The sequence below is a fragment of the Anser brachyrhynchus genome (assembly GCF_964034855.1).
Source record: "Anser brachyrhynchus genome assembly, chromosome: 30".
NCBI classification, from domain to species: Eukaryota; Metazoa; Chordata; class Aves; order Anseriformes; family Anatidae; genus Anser; species Anser brachyrhynchus.
Genome location: NC_137723.1, coordinates 540,987 through 558,204, shown reverse-complemented (window position 1 = coordinate 558,204; position 17,218 = coordinate 540,987). Strand labels below are relative to the sequence as shown.

The 17,218-nt window shown below is 53.7% G+C and overlaps 3 protein-coding genes across 4 annotated transcripts in view; 1 reads left to right on the top strand and 2 right to left on the bottom strand.

The window, feature by feature from the left end:
* Nucleotides 1-1,795, top strand: part of LOC308184222 (uncharacterized protein) — a 29,868-nt gene extending 28,073 nt beyond the window's left edge. Inside the window, exon 7 of the transcript XR_013942607.1 lies at nucleotides 489-1,795. The gene's annotated coding sequence lies outside the window, so the exon portion shown is untranslated. The remainder of the gene's footprint in view (nucleotides 1-488) is intronic.
* On the bottom strand, nucleotides 527-8,015 carry LOC308184221 (butyrophilin subfamily 1 member A1-like). 2 transcript variants are annotated; one of them, XM_080571103.1, is made up of 15 exons: nucleotides 7,247-8,015; nucleotides 6,493-6,840; nucleotides 5,513-5,794; nucleotides 5,279-5,383; nucleotides 4,013-4,033; nucleotides 3,814-3,834; nucleotides 3,708-3,728; nucleotides 3,394-3,414; nucleotides 3,284-3,304; nucleotides 2,799-2,819; nucleotides 2,663-2,683; nucleotides 2,545-2,565; nucleotides 2,414-2,434; nucleotides 2,223-2,255; nucleotides 527-2,056 (listed from the first exon to the last, which is right to left on the bottom strand). In XM_080571103.1, the coding sequence occupies exons 1-15, from the start codon at nucleotides 7,344-7,346 to the stop codon at nucleotides 1,425-1,427; spliced, it is 1,689 nt and encodes a 562-aa protein (XP_080427229.1). In that variant the 5' UTR covers nucleotides 7,347-8,015; the 3' UTR covers nucleotides 527-1,424. The 2 variants fall into 2 exon arrangements, with proteins under 2 accessions (XP_080427229.1, XP_080427230.1); XM_080571104.1 differs by lacking the exons at nucleotides 5,279-5,383; nucleotides 5,513-5,794 and having other exon boundaries at nucleotides 2,545-2,589; nucleotides 7,247-8,009.
* Nucleotides 8,016-9,376: 1,361 nt separating this feature from the next.
* LOC308184226 (butyrophilin subfamily 1 member A1-like) lies at nucleotides 9,377-17,144 on the bottom strand. The gene is made up of 10 exons (XM_080571123.1): nucleotides 15,166-17,144; nucleotides 14,412-14,759; nucleotides 13,433-13,714; nucleotides 13,199-13,303; nucleotides 11,935-11,955; nucleotides 11,341-11,361; nucleotides 11,111-11,131; nucleotides 10,740-10,760; nucleotides 10,549-10,581; nucleotides 9,377-10,371 (listed from the first exon to the last, which is right to left on the bottom strand). Exons 1-10 carry the CDS (start codon nucleotides 15,263-15,265, stop codon nucleotides 9,743-9,745), a joined length of 1,581 nt encoding a protein of 526 aa, XP_080427249.1. The 5' UTR covers nucleotides 15,266-17,144; the 3' UTR covers nucleotides 9,377-9,742.
* Nucleotides 17,145-17,218: the final 74 nt, after the last annotated feature.

Below are 17,218 nucleotides of genomic sequence, written 5' to 3'. Positions count from 1 at the left end.
AGGGAAAGGGTCTGATTTTTGGTAGGTACTTTGTGGAGCCAGAAAACGGAGTCGATAGTCCTGTTGGGTCCCTACCGATTTGGGCTATTCTGTGATTCATGGCTGAAGCCTGAGAGCACCTGCTCCCTCTGCCTGGAGGACTTCCAAGAGCCGGTGATGCCCCCCTGTGAGCACAGCCTCTGTAGAGCCTGTGTGATGGGAGGCTGGAAGCTCTTTGGGTGGCCCCAGGGTAGGGCAATGACGCAGCTGGGACAAGTGGGTTCCAGGCATCAGCTGGGGAACAGGGAGCAGCTGGACCTTAGGTTCCTCCTGGCTCTGACTCCCAGGACCAACACCAAGGAGATGGTCTGCTGCAAGATGCCTTCCCAGGCAGCAAAGCCTGAGGACAGAAGCACCCAGGAAATGCCACTGCCAGACTCCATCTTCCTGTGCAAAACTGCTGCTGTGCCTTGATGTGCTCCAGAGGAAGGAACAAAGAGCCTCCACAGGCTGCTCATGACTTGTGGAAAATGCACTCCACAATCAGTAAGATTGTAAAGTAGGTATGTTTATTCAGCGCTGGGTGGCACGGGGGTAGTCCCGCCAAAGTCGTGCGCACCTGATGCGGCAACTTGCCATGGTTATATGCAGTAAAGGGTTACATATGCATGAAGTTTCACAATATGCTTATACATATTCATAACCTGTCCCCGCTTCGTATTAAAATTAGTTCCAAGGAATCATTTCCATAAAGTTCTCCCATCTGCGCTTGCACAGTGTATCCTGGTGGTGGTTGTCGGGGGTCGTGGGGTGAAGATTGATGACTCTTCCTCGTCACCGCTAGTTGACCTCTTGTCTTTGCACAGACTCGGTTGCTCCTTGGCTCTTGTCCATCCGCAGGACCAGTTTCTACCAGTTTCTTAAGACAGGCTCACACTCTTATTAGGAGACGAACCTTGGTAAGGGGCCCAAGGCTTCTTGCTTTAGTTAATTTGCACAATGCGCCATAGTTAGCAAAGACACTAAGTAGCATCCTAGTTTAATGCTGTCAGCACTCTATCTCTACTTGATAAGATTCTCCTAACTCCCTCTCTCACTCATGCTCAGCACCAGGCACAGAGCAAAGATCAACCCCAAACTAGAAGGCAAAGGTGGCCTGCAATGGCCGGCAGCACACGGTGAACACATCCCTTGCACTGGGGGTCTGCAAGCAGTGCAAGCAGAGGGGAGAGGAGCGTGGAGAGCTGCTGCAGCCCCTGTGCTGCCCACTGGGGCTCAGAGGCAAGCTGAGACTCACGGGTGCCAGCAGGGCTTGTGCCCCAGCACAGGAGCTGCGTGCAGGACAGTGTCCAGGGGCTGCAAGGGGCCTGGCCCCTGCTTGCAGCATCCCAGCCCTCCTCCAGCAGCAGGGAGGAACACAGGGCAGCCCCTGGCCTCATTGCCCCTCATTCCTGGCCTACTCCTGGAGCACCAAGGAGAGGTGATCCAGGAGTGGCTGGAGAAGGGCAGGAGCCCTCCAGGGCTGGGGATAGAGTCTGGGGGGCGTTGCCCCTCAGGCACAGCTGAATTCCCTGTGTCCCCAACAGGAACCAGGGGCGGATGCTCTCCCCATTGAAGGAGGCTGATGGGAAAGTGAAGATCTCGACCGCTTTGTCAGCGTTGATAAAAGACACCTGCTGCTGGGTACAGTCCAGACAGACCCAGATCCTCGTGGGGACAGGGGACAGGGACAAGGGGGTGGGAGGAGATGTGAGAGACATGATCTGCCCCTCATTGAACTGCACAGCCCAGATCCCTTCTTCTGGGCTTACGTTGAGCAAACCCTTCCTCTTCACTGATGCCCTGGCCACCCCCAGTCCGACCCACCACAAATCGTTTTCCAGCTCCCCCTCCAGCTCCACTTCCCAGCAATGCTTCCCTTCTTTGAACTCCTCACGGCCCAGCACGCAGCACTGACGGATAAATCTCTCTGGGCTGTTGGGCACCTGCTGCCATTCACTTTCCCATCTCACACTGCTCTTGTCCTGAGACAGGACGAGTTGGGGATGAGCCGTGTCTGGATCCAGGGTCATCTCCACTGCAGGGACAGAAGGAGCCAGGCCATCAGGGGCAGAGCTCAGCCCTGGGCAGGCTCGGGGCCAGGAGCTGCCCCACGGGGCAGGAGATGGGGCACCTCTTGGCTCCTGAACATGCCCCTGCAAGGCAGGAGAAGCACTGCAGAGGGCAACCGAGTGAACACCTACCTCTGTTTTGAGGCAGAATACACCTTCTCCATGCTGGAATGAGACGGGAGAGCTGGTCACAGCCCATGACTGGTGCCCAGTGGGTGTGGGCAGGGTGAGGGTCCAGCCCTGGGCTGCTCTGTCCCAGCTGCCCACCCTCCCCTGCACATCACCTTGGTGTTGCCCTGGGACCCAGGCTCAGGGACACTCACCCAGCTCTGCAGCCAGTTCCGCTGGGAAAGAAAGGGAAAAGCAGTGCATGAGGAGGAAGGACAGCTTCTCATCAAATGGCTGCTACAAAGCAAAGGACCTCAGTTCCTTCACATTAGGGTGGGAGACTCACCCAGTTTTGCATCTTTTTCCTCTGGGAAGGAAAAGCACAGGGAATCCATAATCAGAGGGAAAAATTCTCATCCCATGTCTAGACTCCAAATTCTTTGGGTTGGGGGATGGATACTCACTGATCTGTGCAGCTTGTTCCTCTATAAAATTAAAAGAAAGAGAAAGTAATTCATGTTCAGAGGGTGCAGTTTCTCATCCCATGGCTACTCCTCCGTGGAGACACCAAATTCCTTCTCTTTTGGGAAGGAGACTTACCCAGCTTTGTAGCCTTTTTTACTAGAAAAGGAAAGAAAAAGCAATGCATGATCAGAGAGGACAGCTTATAACTCCATTGCTACTTCCAAAGCTAGACCCCAAGTTTCTTTGCCCTGGTGACAGGGCACAGACCACCTTGCTCCAAATTTGGGAAGGAACGGACTAACATGGAGCAAGACCCAGCTTTGAGCAAGGCTCATGCACATGGAGCAGTAAGAACAGACACTTGTGCAGCTCTCTGCACTGTGTCACCAAAACAAAGTGGAAGTGAAAGGGGATGGGTGGAGGACGTCCCTGTCCCAGAAGCATCAGTGCAGAGTGGGGCAGCCCCGCAGCTCGCTCCCCGTCCCCACCTTGATGCCCGTTCCTTTCAGCCATCCCGGCCGTGTCCCGTGCCCAGGGCAGCCCCAGCCCCAGCACTCCCCACTCCCCCGTCAGGCTCCAGCTGCTCCTCCAGCACTGGGGCCCAAGCAGGGGACACTCACCCAGCTCTGCAGCTTGCTCCACTAGAAAAAAGAAAAGGAAAGCAAGGCATGTTGAGAGGGGACAGCTCAACTGGACCCCAAACTGCTTTGGTTTTTATAGGGAGACTCACCCAGCTTTGCATCTTTTTCCTCTGCAAAACAAGAGTAAAAGCAACTCATGATGAAAAGAGAAAACTTCTCTCTTCACCTTTCTTCCTTAATATAGAGCCTTTTATTTTACTTTGTTTTATATTATTTTATTTTATTTTATTTTATTTTATTTTATTTTATTTTATTTTATTTTATTTTATTTTATTTTATTTCATTTCATTTCATTTCATTTCATTTCATTTCATTTCATTTCATTTCATTTCATTTATTTTCATTTATTTTCATTTATTTTCATTTATTTTCATTTATTTTAAATTTCAGAAGGGACACTCACCCAGCTCTGCAGCTTGTTTCTCTGGAAAAGTGAAAAAACAAGACATGTTGAGAGGGGACAGCTCAACTGGACCCCAAACTGCTTTGGTTTTTATAGGGAGACTCACCCAGCTTTGCATCTTTTTCCTCTGCAAAACAAGAGTAAAAGCAATACATGATGAAAAGAGAAAACATCTCTCTTCACCATTCTTCCTTAATACAGAGGCTTTTATTTTATTTTATTTTATTTTATTTTATTTTATTTTATTTTATTTTATTTTATTTTATTTATTTTAATTTATTTTAAATTTCGGGAGGGACACTCACCCAGCTCTGTAGCTTGTGCAGCTGCAAGAGAAAGAGAAAAGCAACGGATGATGAGAGGGGAGAGCAATTCATACCAGGGCTACTAACAAGGCTAAGCTCAAATTTCTTCAGGCTGAAGAAGACTCACCCAGCATTTCAGCTTTTTCCTCTCGAAAAGCAAAGCAAAAGCAATGCATGATGAGGGGAGAAAACCCATCTAATGGCTAGACCTGAATGCATTTCAATAAGAGATGGAGACTCACCAAGCTGTTCAGCTTGTTCCGATGGAAAAGGAAAGCAAGAGCAATGCATGATGAGAAGGGAGAGCTGCTCAGCCCATGGCTCCTCCCACGGGAAGACACCAAATCTTTGGTTATGTGAAGGGAGACTTACCCTGCTCTGCATCCTTTTTCACTGGAAAAGGAAGTAAAAGCAATGCGTGATCAGAGGTTACTGCTTCTCATCTCACGGTGGCTCCAATGGGAAGACACCAAAATCTATACAGTGTGCGATGGGCACAGACCACCTTGCTCCCAGACTGGGAGGGACCAGACCAACAGTCAGCCAGACCCGGCTCTGAGCAAAGCTTTTGCAGGTGAAAAGTAAGGACAGACACTTGTGCAGCTCTCTGCACAAGGTGAAGGGAATGGGGACGGGTGGAGGACGTCCCTGTCCCAGAAGCGTCAGTGCAGAGCAGGGTAGCCCCGCAGCTCACTCCCCGTCCCCACCTTGATCCCCGTTCCTTTCAGCCATCCCGGCCGTGTCCCGTGCCCAGGGCAGCCCCAGCCCCAGCACTCCCCACTCCCCCGTCAGGCTCCAGCTGCTCCTCCAGCACCCCCGAGCCACCAGCACACAAGCCCCCACAGCCCACCCAGCCCAGTCCCTCCCAAAGGGACACCACTTCCCCAGGGGCTGGGGGCAGGGACTGCAAGGACTGTAAGGACACCTCTTGGCTCTGTGCCACTGAAAAGCAAAGGCGGAGGAACAGGAGGTCAGCAGAGCAGCCTGGTTGCTCGGTGGGAACATCTGCAGGGGGTCTGGGCCTTCCCACCAGCCCCACGCTGCAGCCATGCTCCCTGGCCTCCCACCCAAGGCCCCTTGCCTTCTCCCCTGTCTTCGTTGCCCAAGGCAGAGGCCAAGAGGATCCTAAGGCCTTTGGGATCCCCAGGAGAACATTCCCTTCCTCCTCCTACGCACCTCCCTGGGCCAGGGCTCAGCCCCGCTCCAGACCCACGCGGGTCCCTGCAGAACACCTCCCTCTGCTCCATCCCTGCGCTGCCAGCTTACCTTTCTTTAGAAAGAGATAAACAGCGAGGCCAATGGACACAGCCAAAAGCACGAGGACTAGAGCCAGAGCCACCATCCAGGGCTGGGCATTGTGGAAGAAGGGAGCTGAGAAAAGGCACCAGGAAAAGGGCTGTGTTTCCATGCCCGTGGGTGGAAAAGTAAGACCCAGACTTCTCCCAGCACAGGACAAGTGCAGGGGCCAGGAACACCTCCCCCTGGCTGTGCTATTTGTACCTGCGATGTGCAGGGATGATTCTCGCTCCTGCTGGAGGCGGCTGCTCCTGACCACACAGGACAAGGGCCCCTCCACGCTCCCGGTCACGATGATGGTGCCTTCAATTTCAAAGAGCCCCTCCTGGTCCTGGGAATGTGTCTGGGAGACCGAGGGCAGATGCTGCCCGCGAGCATCCCTCCACAGCAGCTGCGGCAGCGGGTACCAGCCGGCCGATCGACACAGCACCCGGACGCCTCCGGCCTCGTAGCCCCCCAGGGAGAGGTGGGGGTCAGCGCCTGTGGCTGGGTTAAGAGGCTGTAGCTGAGGCTTGACTTGGGGAGGGATTCATTTCAAGGCAAAGACCCCATCTGCTCCCATGTCAGACACAGCCCAGCCCAGCCACAGCCACAGCAGCTCTGGGACTGGGCGCTTCATGCACCCACCCTCACCCCAAACCACCCCGGATGGTGCCGGATCCAGACAGCAGGGCTGCACAATGCCAGTGGCCCCAAATCACCCAGAAAACCCAGGTGCCGAGCTTCAGCACCTCCAGGCAGCATCTCTGCACCAGGCTGTGCTGGTTCAAGATGCCCCGAGACTTCCAGACAACATCTCTGGTCTCCCCCAGGACAAAAAGCAAGAGCAAGCAGAGGTCTAGGTGCTCAGAGGTCTCTTCCCTGCTTCAGATGTTGTCCCATGGCAGGCAGAGCTGAAGGAGCTGCTCAGCAGCCCATGCCAAGTGCCCTCCGAACATCATGGGGATGGAGTTCAAGGACACCACAAAAACTTATCTAAACCAACTGAACTGTCCAAAAAAACACCTGCAGCAGAATGGCTCCTTGCTGGACAAGCACTTGCTCACCGACAGAGGAGGAAAAGCCCCATCAGACATTGAAAGGCCTCATCAAAAGGCTGTGAGGATGGGACAGGGGCCTGGGTAGGGCACACAAACCCAGGGACACAAGGACCATCCCCTGAGAGCATCACCCCAGCCACTAACCTGATACCTCCAACTCCACAATAGCTTCGTGATAAGCGTTAACATCTTTCACAGTGCAGAAGTAGTGGCCATCATCCGAGGGTCTCACCCTGGTGATTCTCAAGTCCAGGCTTCCAGCAGAGAGACCATCTCTGGCCAACTCTGTCCTCCCAGCATATGCCCACATCTGCTCCCTGTACAGGTCCTCTCCATTGTGGTAGTGGTGCACTGTCTCAGAGATATCATCCCGGATCCACCTGATATCCAAGGTGCCAGCATCCTTGCGAGGGGACAAGTGGCAGGGCAGCACGACATTCTGCCCCACGGTGGCAGTGAGAGGCTGGCCTGGTCCCTCCACTCTGAGCTGGGCTGGGCAATGGAGAAGGGCACAGAGAGGAGGTGACATTTTGCCATCGCAAATTTATGGGCAGTGAGTGACAAAGGGTGAGCTGTGTGTGAGTTGGTGCATGCTGTATCCCCCGTGTCCCATGGGAAACCACCGGGGAAATGGGAGAAGGAGAGGGAGGACGTACAGGAGAAGGAGGTGTGCTGGGAGTGGGAGCCCTCTCTGCAGCATTCGGGCAGGTGAAGAAGAGCCAGAAAGGGCAGCAGAGGCAGCGCCCATATTGCATGAAAGAACCAAAGTGAAAGTGAAAGCAAGTCGGGGCTGATCTGTGGGCTGGGGTCCCCCTGCCCCACGTCTGCTCCCCTACCCTATGGCAGAAAGTCTGCATGCACAGGGGGGAGAGCCCCCAGCAGCCCCGCAGGATCCTACCTGAGCCCAGCCGGAGGAGGAGCAGAGTGACGAGGGAAGTCAGGAGGCCCCTGGCATGGCCGGTGAGGCTGGGGCGGCCGCAGCCCCAGGGGAGCCCCATCTGTGCTGCAGCGGGAGCAGGAGCTGGGGGCAGAAGCTGGGGCAGAAGAGAGAGGGGATCAAGGGGCTGCAGGCACTGCAGGCAGATGGTGAGTAAGTCCCCTTTGGCTCGGACACAAGGAGCCACAGCCAGCAGCGCCTTGGGCAGGGCACAGAGCCTGCGCTTATCATGGGGTGGGGGACACAGCAGGCAGCCCCCAGGGGTTCTTCTCCAGGGGAGCCCCACCGAGAGAGATGTCCCTCACCACACCCAGCCAGGCTACAGGAAGTAAAAAGCTACATGACAATTGCCCAACTCTTATGCAGTTCCGGACAACAAAAAATCTCTGGGAGGAGCTCGGACACTTGGGGGATGGGAGCAAGAGGCTCCAGAGCAGAGCGGGATCAGAGGCTGCAGGGAAAGTCGCTCCGCTGGGTGTTGAGACAGGGAACAAGGGAAAGCATGGCGATTTTGCAGGTTTTAGCTAACACAGGGACTTTCTTGTATATCAATCTCAAGGACAGGACTGAGGTAGGGAGGAGGACAGGGTGACTGTAAAAGACTGAGGCAGGGAACAAGGTAAAGGATGTTGAATCTGTACTTCTTAGCTAACACAATTGTGTGTTAACCACAAGGAGAGGGCAATCCCAACGATAAGGGAGTAAAAGACTGCATGCATAGATAACGGAACCAGCAAGAACTGGCTTGGATTGCTGAAGTCTGTAAATAAAAGGAAGGGTCAGAAGTTTAGCAGTGAGGAAGACTTCCGTCCTTCATCAAAAGACCACCAGAGTACGCTGGAGGACCACCCGAGGACTCTAGCGTGCATGCGAATAGGGGTGGGAACCTATGTTAATGATTCTCCAGAGACCCGATGAATATGTAAGAGACTTTCGGGAAATGAAATGAATATGCATATATGCCATCAATATAAACACCCTGGCAGTAACCATTGGTGTGCAAGCTAGGAGGAGCGATCCCCTTGCACCCAGCACTGCAATAAACATACCTGCTTTATAACTCTTCAGGAGTTGTGAAGTTTGTTTTCTGCACCTCAGTGCTGACCGTCGTGCTACCACCCTTTGCCCAGAGTGGTGAGGGCGAAGAACCAGCCCCACTCCCCAGCTCTGGCCATCCCAGAGGAGGAAGAAATGGGCAGACCATTCACCCTCTGGAAAGAGAAGCCCTGTTGCAGCAGGGTGGGGGCTTGGGCATGGAAATGGCTTCCAAAGACAGGAGGGACAGCTTCAGCATTCAGCCAAGATGATGACATGGATGACCTTCTGTTCTTTAAGGAACTAAGGCACACCTCTGGATATGCTGCCCTAATTCCTATGGGGAAAGATTCAAATGGCCAAAGCTCAATTTGAGTTGAAGCTTGACAGTAGTGTGGGGGACAATAAAAAGGATTTTTCAAAAATATCTAAACAGCAGAAGTAGGACCGGAGAAGCCAGTGGTCGGTCACTTGATAGGAAAAGGCATGGAGCTGCCACAGGGGAGGCTCAGGCTGGCTGTTCAGAAAATGTTCTTCCCTGAGAGGGTGGTTGGGCACTGGAACAGGCTCCCCAGGGACATGGCCATGGCCCTGAGCCTACCGCAGCTCAAGGAGCGTTTGGAGAAGGCTCTCAGGGAAAGGGTCTGATTTTTGGTAGGTACTTTGTGGAGCCAGAAAACGGAGTCGATAGTCCTGTTGGGTCCCTACCGATTTGGGCTATTCTGTGATTCATGGCTGAAGCCTGAGAGCACCTGCTCCCTCTGCCTGGAGGACTTCCAAGAGCCGGTGATGCCCCCCTGTGAGCACAGCCTCTGCAGAGCCTGCGTGATGGGAGGCTGGAAGCTCTTTGGGTGTCCCCAGGGTAGGGCAATGACGCAGCTGGGACAAGTGGGTCCCAGGCATCAGCTGGGGAACAGGGAGCAGCTGGAGCTTAGGTTCCTCCTGGCTCTGACTCCCAGGACCAACACCAAGGAGATGGTCTGCTGCAAGACGCCTTCCCAGGCAGCAAAGCCTGAGGACAGAAGCACCCAGGAAATGCCACTGCCAGACTCCATCTTCCTGTGCAAAACTTTATTTGCCACAGTCCTGCTGCTGCTGCGCCTTGGTGTGCTCCAGAGGAGGGAACAAAGAGCCCCCACAGGCTGCTCATGCTCAGCACCAGGCACAGAGCAAAGATCAACCCCAAACTAGGAGGCAAAGGTGGCCTGCAATGGCCGGCAGCACACGGTGACCACATCCCTTGCACTGGGGGTCTGCAAGCAGTGCAAGTAGAGGGGAGAGGAGCGTGGAGAGCTGCTGCAGCCCCTGTGCTGCCCGCTGGGGCTCAGAGGCAGGGTGAGACCCGCGGGTGCCAGCAGGGCTTGTGCCCCGGCACTGGAGCAGCGGGGAGGAACACGGGGCAGCCTCTGGCCCCACCGCCCATCATTCCTGTGCTGCTTCTGCAGGACCAAGGAGAGGTGATCCAGGAGTGGCTGGAGAAGGGCAGGAGCCCCCCAGGGCTGGGGACAGGGTCTGGGGGGTGCTGTCCCTCAGGCACAGCTGAATTCCTGGCTTTTCCAGCAAAAACCAGGGGCGGATGCTCTCCCCATTGAAGGAGGCTGCTGTGAATGTGAAGATCTCGACCCCATTGTCAGCGTTGATAAAAGACACCTGCTGCTGGGTACAGTCCAGACAGACCCAGATCCTCATGGGGACGGGGGACAGGGAGAAGTAGGTGCGAGGAGTTGTAAGAGACACGAGATCTCCTTCATTGTACTGAACAGCCCAGATCCCTTCTTTGGGGCATATGCTGATCCCTTTCTTCCTCTCCACAGATGCCCTGGCCACCCCAACAGCCCACCAAGAACATTTTCGGTGCTCCCCCTCGACCTCCACCACCCAGCAGTGCCTCCCCTCTCTGAACTCCTCACGGCCCAGCACGCAGCACCAACGGTCAAATCTCTCCTGGCTGTCAGGCACCTGCTGCCATTGACTTTCCCATCTCACACTGCTGAAGGCCTCTGAGAAGATGAGCCGTGGATGAGCCGTGTCTGGATCCAGGGTCACCTTCACTGCAGGGACAGAAGGAGCCAGGCCATCAGGGGCAGAGCTCAGCCCTGGGCAGGCTTTCCCCAGCTCGGGGCCAGGAGCTGCCCCACGGGGCAGGAGATGGGGCACCTCTTGGCTCCTGAACATGCCCCAGCAAGGGCAGGAGAAGCACTGCAGAGGGTAACTCAATGCACACCTACCTCTATTATGAGGCAGCAGAAACCTTCTCCATGCTGGAAGGAGAGGGGAGAGCTGGTCACAGCCCACGGCCGGTGCCCAGTGGGTGTGGGCAGGGTGAGGGTCCAGCCCTGGGCTGCTCTGTCCCAGCTGCCCACCCTCCCCTGCACATCACCATGGCATTGCCCTGGGGCCCCAGTGCGGGGACACTCACCCAGCTCTGCAGCTTGCTCCACTAGAAAAAAGAAAAAAAAAGCAAGGCATGATGAGAAGGGACAGCTCAACCGGACCCCAAACTGCTTTGGTTTTTATAGGGAGACTCACCCAGCTTTGCATCTTTTTCCTCTGCAAAAAAAGAGTAAAAGCAACTCATGATGAAAAGAGAAAACTTCTCTTTTCGCATTTCTTCCTTAATACAGACCCTTTTATTTTATTTTATTTTATTTTATTTTATTTTATTTTATTTTATTTTATTTTATTTTATTTTATTTTATTTTATTTTATTTTATTTTATTTTATTTTATTTTATTTTATTTATTTAATTTTATTTTTTATTTTATTCTAAATATCAGGAGGGACACTCACCCAGCTCTGCAGCTTGTTTCTCTGGAAAAGTGAAAAAACAAGGCATGGTGAGAGGGGACAGCTTCTGATCCCATGGCTGGACCTCCATTTTTTGTTTTCAGTTTGGGGAGGGATACTCACCCAGCTCTGCAGCTTGCTCCACTAGAAAAAAGAAAAGGAAAGCAAGGCATGTTGAGAGGGGACAGCTCAACCGGACCCCAAACTGCTTTGGTTTTTATAGGGAGACTCACCCAGCTTTGCATCTTTTTCCTCTGCAAAACAAGAGTAAAAGCAACTCACGATGAAAAGAGAAAACTTCTCTCTTCACCTTTCTTCCTTAATACAGAGCCTTTTATTTTGTTTTATTTTATTTTATTTTATTTTGTTTTATTTCATTTCATTTCATTTCATTTCATTTCATTTATTTTCATTTCATTTATTTTAAATTTCAGAAGGGACACTCACCAAGCTCTGCAGCTTGTTTCTCTGGAAAAGTGAAAAAACAAGGCATGTTGAGAGGGGACAGCTCAACCGGACCCCAAACTGCTTTGGTTTTTATAGGGAGACTCACCCAGCTTTGCATCTTTTTCCTCTGCAAAACAAGAGTAAAAGCAACTCATGATGAAAAGAGAAAACTTCTCTCTTCACCTTTCTTCCTTAATACAGAGCATTTTATTTATTTTATTTTATTTTATTTTATTTTATTTTATTTTATTTTATTTTATTTTATTTTATTTTATTTTATTTTATTTTATTTTATTTTATTTTATTTTATTTTAATTTAATTTAATTTAATTTAATTTAATGTATTTTAATTTATTTTAAATTTTGGGAGGGACACTCACCCAGCTCTGTAGCTTGTGCAGCTGCAAGAGAAAGAGAAAAGCAACGGATGATGAGAGGGGAGAGCAATTCATACCAGGGCTACTAACAAGGCTAAGCTCAAATTTCTTCAGGCTGAAGAAGACTCACCCAGCATTTCAGCTTTTTCCTCTCGAAAAGCAAAGCAAAAGCAATGCATGATGAGGGGAGAAAACCCATCTAATGGCTAGACCTGAATGCATTTCAATAAGAGATGGAGACTCACCAAGCTGTTCAGCTTGTTCCGATGGAAAAGGAAAGCAAGAGCAATGCATGATGAGAAGGGAGAGCTGCTCAGCCCATGGCTCCTCCCACGGGAAGACACCAAATCTTTGGTTATGTGAAGGGAGACTTACCCTGCTCTGCATCCTTTTTCACTGGAAAAGGAAGTAAAAGCAATGCGTGATCAGAGGTTACTGCTTCTCATCTCACGGTGGCTCCAATGGGAAGACACCAAAATCTATACATTGTGCGATGGGCACAGACCACCTTGCTCCCAGACTGGGAGGGACCAGACCAACAGTCAGCCAGACCCGGCTCTGAGCAAAGCTTTTGCAGGTGAAAAGTAAGGACAGACACTTGTGCAGCTCTCTGCACAAGGTGAAGGGAATGGGGACGGGTGGAGGACGTCCCTGTCCCAGAAGCGTCAGTGCAGAGCGGGACAGCCCCGCAGCTCGCTCCCCGTCCCCACCTTGATCCCCGTTCCTTTCAGCCATCCCGGCCGTGTCCCGTGCCCAGGGCAGCCCCAGCCCCAGCACTCCCCACTCCCCCATCAGGCTCCAGCTGCTCCTCCAGCACCCCCGAGCAACCAGCACACAAGCCCCCACAGCCCACCCAGCCCAGTCCCTCCCGCAGGGACACCTCTTCCCCAGGGGCTGGGGGCAGGGACTGCAAGGACTCACCCAGCTCTCGGCTCTGTGCCACTGAAAAGCAAAGGCGGAGGAACAGGAGGTCAGCAGAGCAGCTTGGTTGCTCGGTGGGAACATCTGCAGGGGGTCTGGGCCTTCCCACCAGCCCCACGCTGCAGCCATGCTCCCTGGCCTCCCACCCAAGGCCCCTTGCCTTCTCCCCTGCCTTCGTTGCCCAAGGCAGAGGCCCAAGAGGATCCCAAGGCCTTTGGGATCCCCAGGAGAACATTCCCTTCCTCCTCCTACGCACCTCCCTGGGCCAGGGCTCAGCCCCGCTCCAGACCCACGCGGGTCCCTGCAGAACACCTCCCTCTGCTCCATCCCTGTGCTGCCAGCTTACCTTTCTTTAGAAAGAGATAAATATTGAGGCCAATGGACACAGCCAAAAGCACGAGGACCAGAGCCAGAGCCACCATCCAGGGCTGGGCGTTGTGGAAGAAGGGAGCTGAGAAAAGGCACCAGGAAAAGGGCTCTGTTTCCATGCCCCTGGGTGAAAAAGCAAGACCCAGACTTCTCCCGGTTCAGGACAAGTGCAGGGGCCAGGAACACCTCACACTGGCTGCGCTATTTGTACCTGCGATGTGCAGGGACGATTCCTGCTCCTGCTGGAGGCGGCTGCTCCTGACCACGCAGGACAAGGGCCCCTCCACGCTCCCGGTCACGATGACGGCGCCTTCGATTTCAAAGAGCCCCTCCTGGTCCTGGGAATGTGTCTGGGAGACCGAGGGCAGATGCTGCCCGCGAGCATCCCTCCACAGCAGGTGCGGCAGCGGGTACCAGCCGGCCGATCGACACAGCACCCGGACACCTCCGGCCTTGTAGCCCCCCAGGGAGAGGTGGGGGTCAGCGCCTGTGGCTGGGGGAAGAGCCCACGGCTGGGGATTGACTTGGGGAGGGATTCATTTCAAGGCAAAGACCCCATCTGCTCCCATGCCAGACACAGCCCAGACCAGCCACAGCCACAGCAGCTCTGGGACTGGGTGCTTCATGCACCCACCCTCACCCCAAACCACCCCGGATGGTGCCGGATTCAGAGAGCAGGGCTGCACAATGCCAGTGGCCCCAAATCACCCAGAAAACCCAGGTGCCGAGCTTCAGCACCTCCAGGCAGCATCTCTGCACCAGGCTGTGCTGGTTCAAGATGCCCCGAGACTTCCAGACAACATCTCTGGTCTCCCCCAGGACAAAAACAAAAGCAAGCAGAGGTCTAGGTGCTCAGAGGTCTCTTCCCTGCTTCAGATGTTGTCCCATGGCAGGCAGAGCTGAAGGAGCTGCTCAGCAGCCCATGCCAAGTGCCCTCCGAACATCATGGGGATGGAGTTCAAGGACACCACAAAAACTTATCTAAACCAACTGAACTGTCCAAAAAAACACCTGCAGCAGAATGGCTCCTTGCTGGACAAGCACTTGCTCACCGACAGAGGAGGAAAAGCCCCATCAGACATTGAAAGGCCTCATCAAAAGGCTGTGAGGATGGGACAGGGGCCTGGGTAGGGCACACAAACCCAGGGACACAAGGACCATCCCCTGAGAGCATCACCCCAGCCACTAACCTGATACCTCCAACTCCACAATAGCTTCGTGATAAGCGTTAACATCTTTCACAGTGCAGAAGTAGTGGCCATCATCCGAGGGTCTCACCCTGGTGATTCTCAAGTCCAGGCTTCCAGCAGAGAGACCATCTCTGGCCAACTCTGTCCTCCCAGCATATGCCCACATCTGCTCCCTGTACAGGTCCTCTCCATTGTGGTAGTGGTGCACTGTCTCAGAGATATCATCCCGGATCCACCTGATATCCAAGGTGCCAGCATCCTTGCGAGGGGACAAGTGGCAGGGCAGCACGACATTCTGCCCCACGGTGGCAGTGAGAGGCTGGCCTGGTCCCTCCACTCTGAGCTGGGCTGGGCAATGGAGAAGGGCACAGAGAGGAGGTGACATTTTGCCATCGCAAATTTATGGGCAGTGAGTGACAAAGGGTGAGCTGTGTGTGAGTTGGTGCATGCTGTATCCCCCGTGTCCCATGGGAAACCACCGGGGAAATGGGAGAAGGAGAGGGAGGACGTACAGGAGAAGGAGGTGTGCTGGGAGTGGGAGCCCTCTCTGCAGCATTCGGGCAGGTGAAGAAGAGCCAGAAAGGGCAGCAGAGGCAGCGCCCATATTGCATGAAAGAACCAAAGTGAAAGTGAAAGCAAGTCGGGGCTGATCTGTGGGCTGGGGTCCCCCTGCCCCACGTCTGCTCCCCTACCCTATGGCAGAAAGTCTGCATGCACAGGGGGGAGAGCCCCCAGCAGCCCCGCAGGATCCTACCTGAGCCCAGCCGGAGGAGGAGCAGAGTGACGAGGGAAGTCAGGAGGCCCCTGGCATGGCCGGTGAGGCTGGGGCGGCCGCAGCCCCAGGGGAGCCCCATCTGTGCTGCAGCGGGAGCAGGAGCTGGGGGCAGAAGCTGGGGCAGAAGAGAGAGGGGATCAAGGGGCTGCAGGCACTGCAGGCAGATGGTGAGTAAGTCCCCTTTGGCTCGGACACAAGGAGCCACAGCCAGCAGCGCCTTGGGCAGGGCACAGAGCCTGCGCTTATCATGGGGTGGGGGACACAGCAGGCAGCCCCCAGGGGTTCTTCTCCAGGGGAGCCCCACCGAGAGAGATGTCCCTCACCACACCCAGCCAGGCTACAGGAAGTAAAAAGCTACATGACAATTGCCCAACTCTTATGCAGTTCCGGACAACAAAAAATCTCTGGGAGGAGCTCGGACACTTGGGGGATGGGAGCAAGAGGCTCCAGAGCAGAGCGGGATCAGAGGCTGCAGGGAAAGTCGCTCCGCTGGGTGTTGAGACAGGGAACAAGGGAAAGCATGGCGATTTTGCAGGTTTTAGCTAACACAGGGACTTTCTTGTATATCAATCTCAAGGACAGGACTGAGGTAGGGAGGAGGACAGGGTGACTGTAAAAGACTGAGGCAGGGAACAAGGTAAAGGATGTTGAATCTGTACTTCTTAGCTAACACAATTGTGTGTTAACCACAAGGAGAGGGCAATCCCAACGATAAGGGAGTAAAAGACTGCATGCATAGATAACGGAACCAGCAAGAACTGGCTTGGATTGCTGAAGTCTGTAAATAAAAGGAAGGGTCAGAAGTTTAGCAGCGAGGAAGACTTCCGTCCTTCATCAAAAGACCACCAGAGTACGCTGGAGGACCACCCGAGGACTCTAGCGTGCATGCGAATAGGGGTGGGAACCTATGTTAATGATTCTCCAGAGACCCGATGAATATGTAAGAGACTTTCGGGAAATGAAATGAATATGCATATATGCCATCAATATAAACACCCTGGCAGTAACCATTGGTGTGCAAGCTAGGAGGAGCGATCCCCTTGCACCCAGCACTGCAATAAACATACCTGCTTTATAACTCTTCAGGAGTTGTGAAGTTTGTTTTCTGCACCTCAGTGCTGACCGTTGTGCTGCCACCCTTTGCCCAGAGTGGTGAGGGCGAAGAACCAGCCCCACTCCCCAGCTCTGGCCATCCCAGAGGAGGAAGAAATGGGCAGACCATTCACCCTCTGGAAAGAGAAGCCCTGTTGCAGCAGGGTAGGGGCTTGGGCATGGAAATGGCTTCCAAAGACAGGAGGGACAGCTTCAGCATTCAGCCAAGATGATGACATGGATGACCTTCTGTTCTTTAAGGAACTAAGGCACACCTCTGGATATGCTGCCCTAATTCCTATGGGGAAAGATTCAAATGGCCAAAGCTCAATTTGAGTTGAAGCTTGACAGTAGTGTGGGGGACAATAAAAAGGATTTTTCAAAAATATCTAAACAGCAAAAGTGGGACCAGAGAAGCCATTGGTCTGTCACTTGATAGGGAACGGCATGGAGCTGCCACAGGGGAGGCTCAGACGGGCTGTTCAGAAAATGTTCTTCCCTGAGAGGGTGGTTGGGCACTGGAACAGGCTCCCCAGGGACATGGCCATGGCCCTGAGCCTACCGCAGCTCAAGGAGCGTTTGGAGAAGGCTCTCAGGGAAAGGGTCTGATTTTTGGTAGGTACTTTGTGGAGCCAGAAAACGGAGTCGATAGTCCTGTTGGGTCCCTACCGATTTGGGCTATTCTGTGATTCATGGCTGAAGCCTGAGAGCACCTGCTCCCTCTGCCTGGAGGACTTCCAAGAGCCGGTGATGCCCCCCTGTGAGCACAGCCTCTGCAGAGCCTGCGTGATGGGAGGCTGGAAGCTCTTTGGGTGTCCCCAGGGTAGGGCAATGACGCAGCTGGGACAAGTGGGTCCCAGGCATCAGCTGGGGAACAGGGAGCAGCTGGAGCTTAGGTTCCTCCTGGCTCTGACTCCCAGGACCAACACCAAGGAGATGG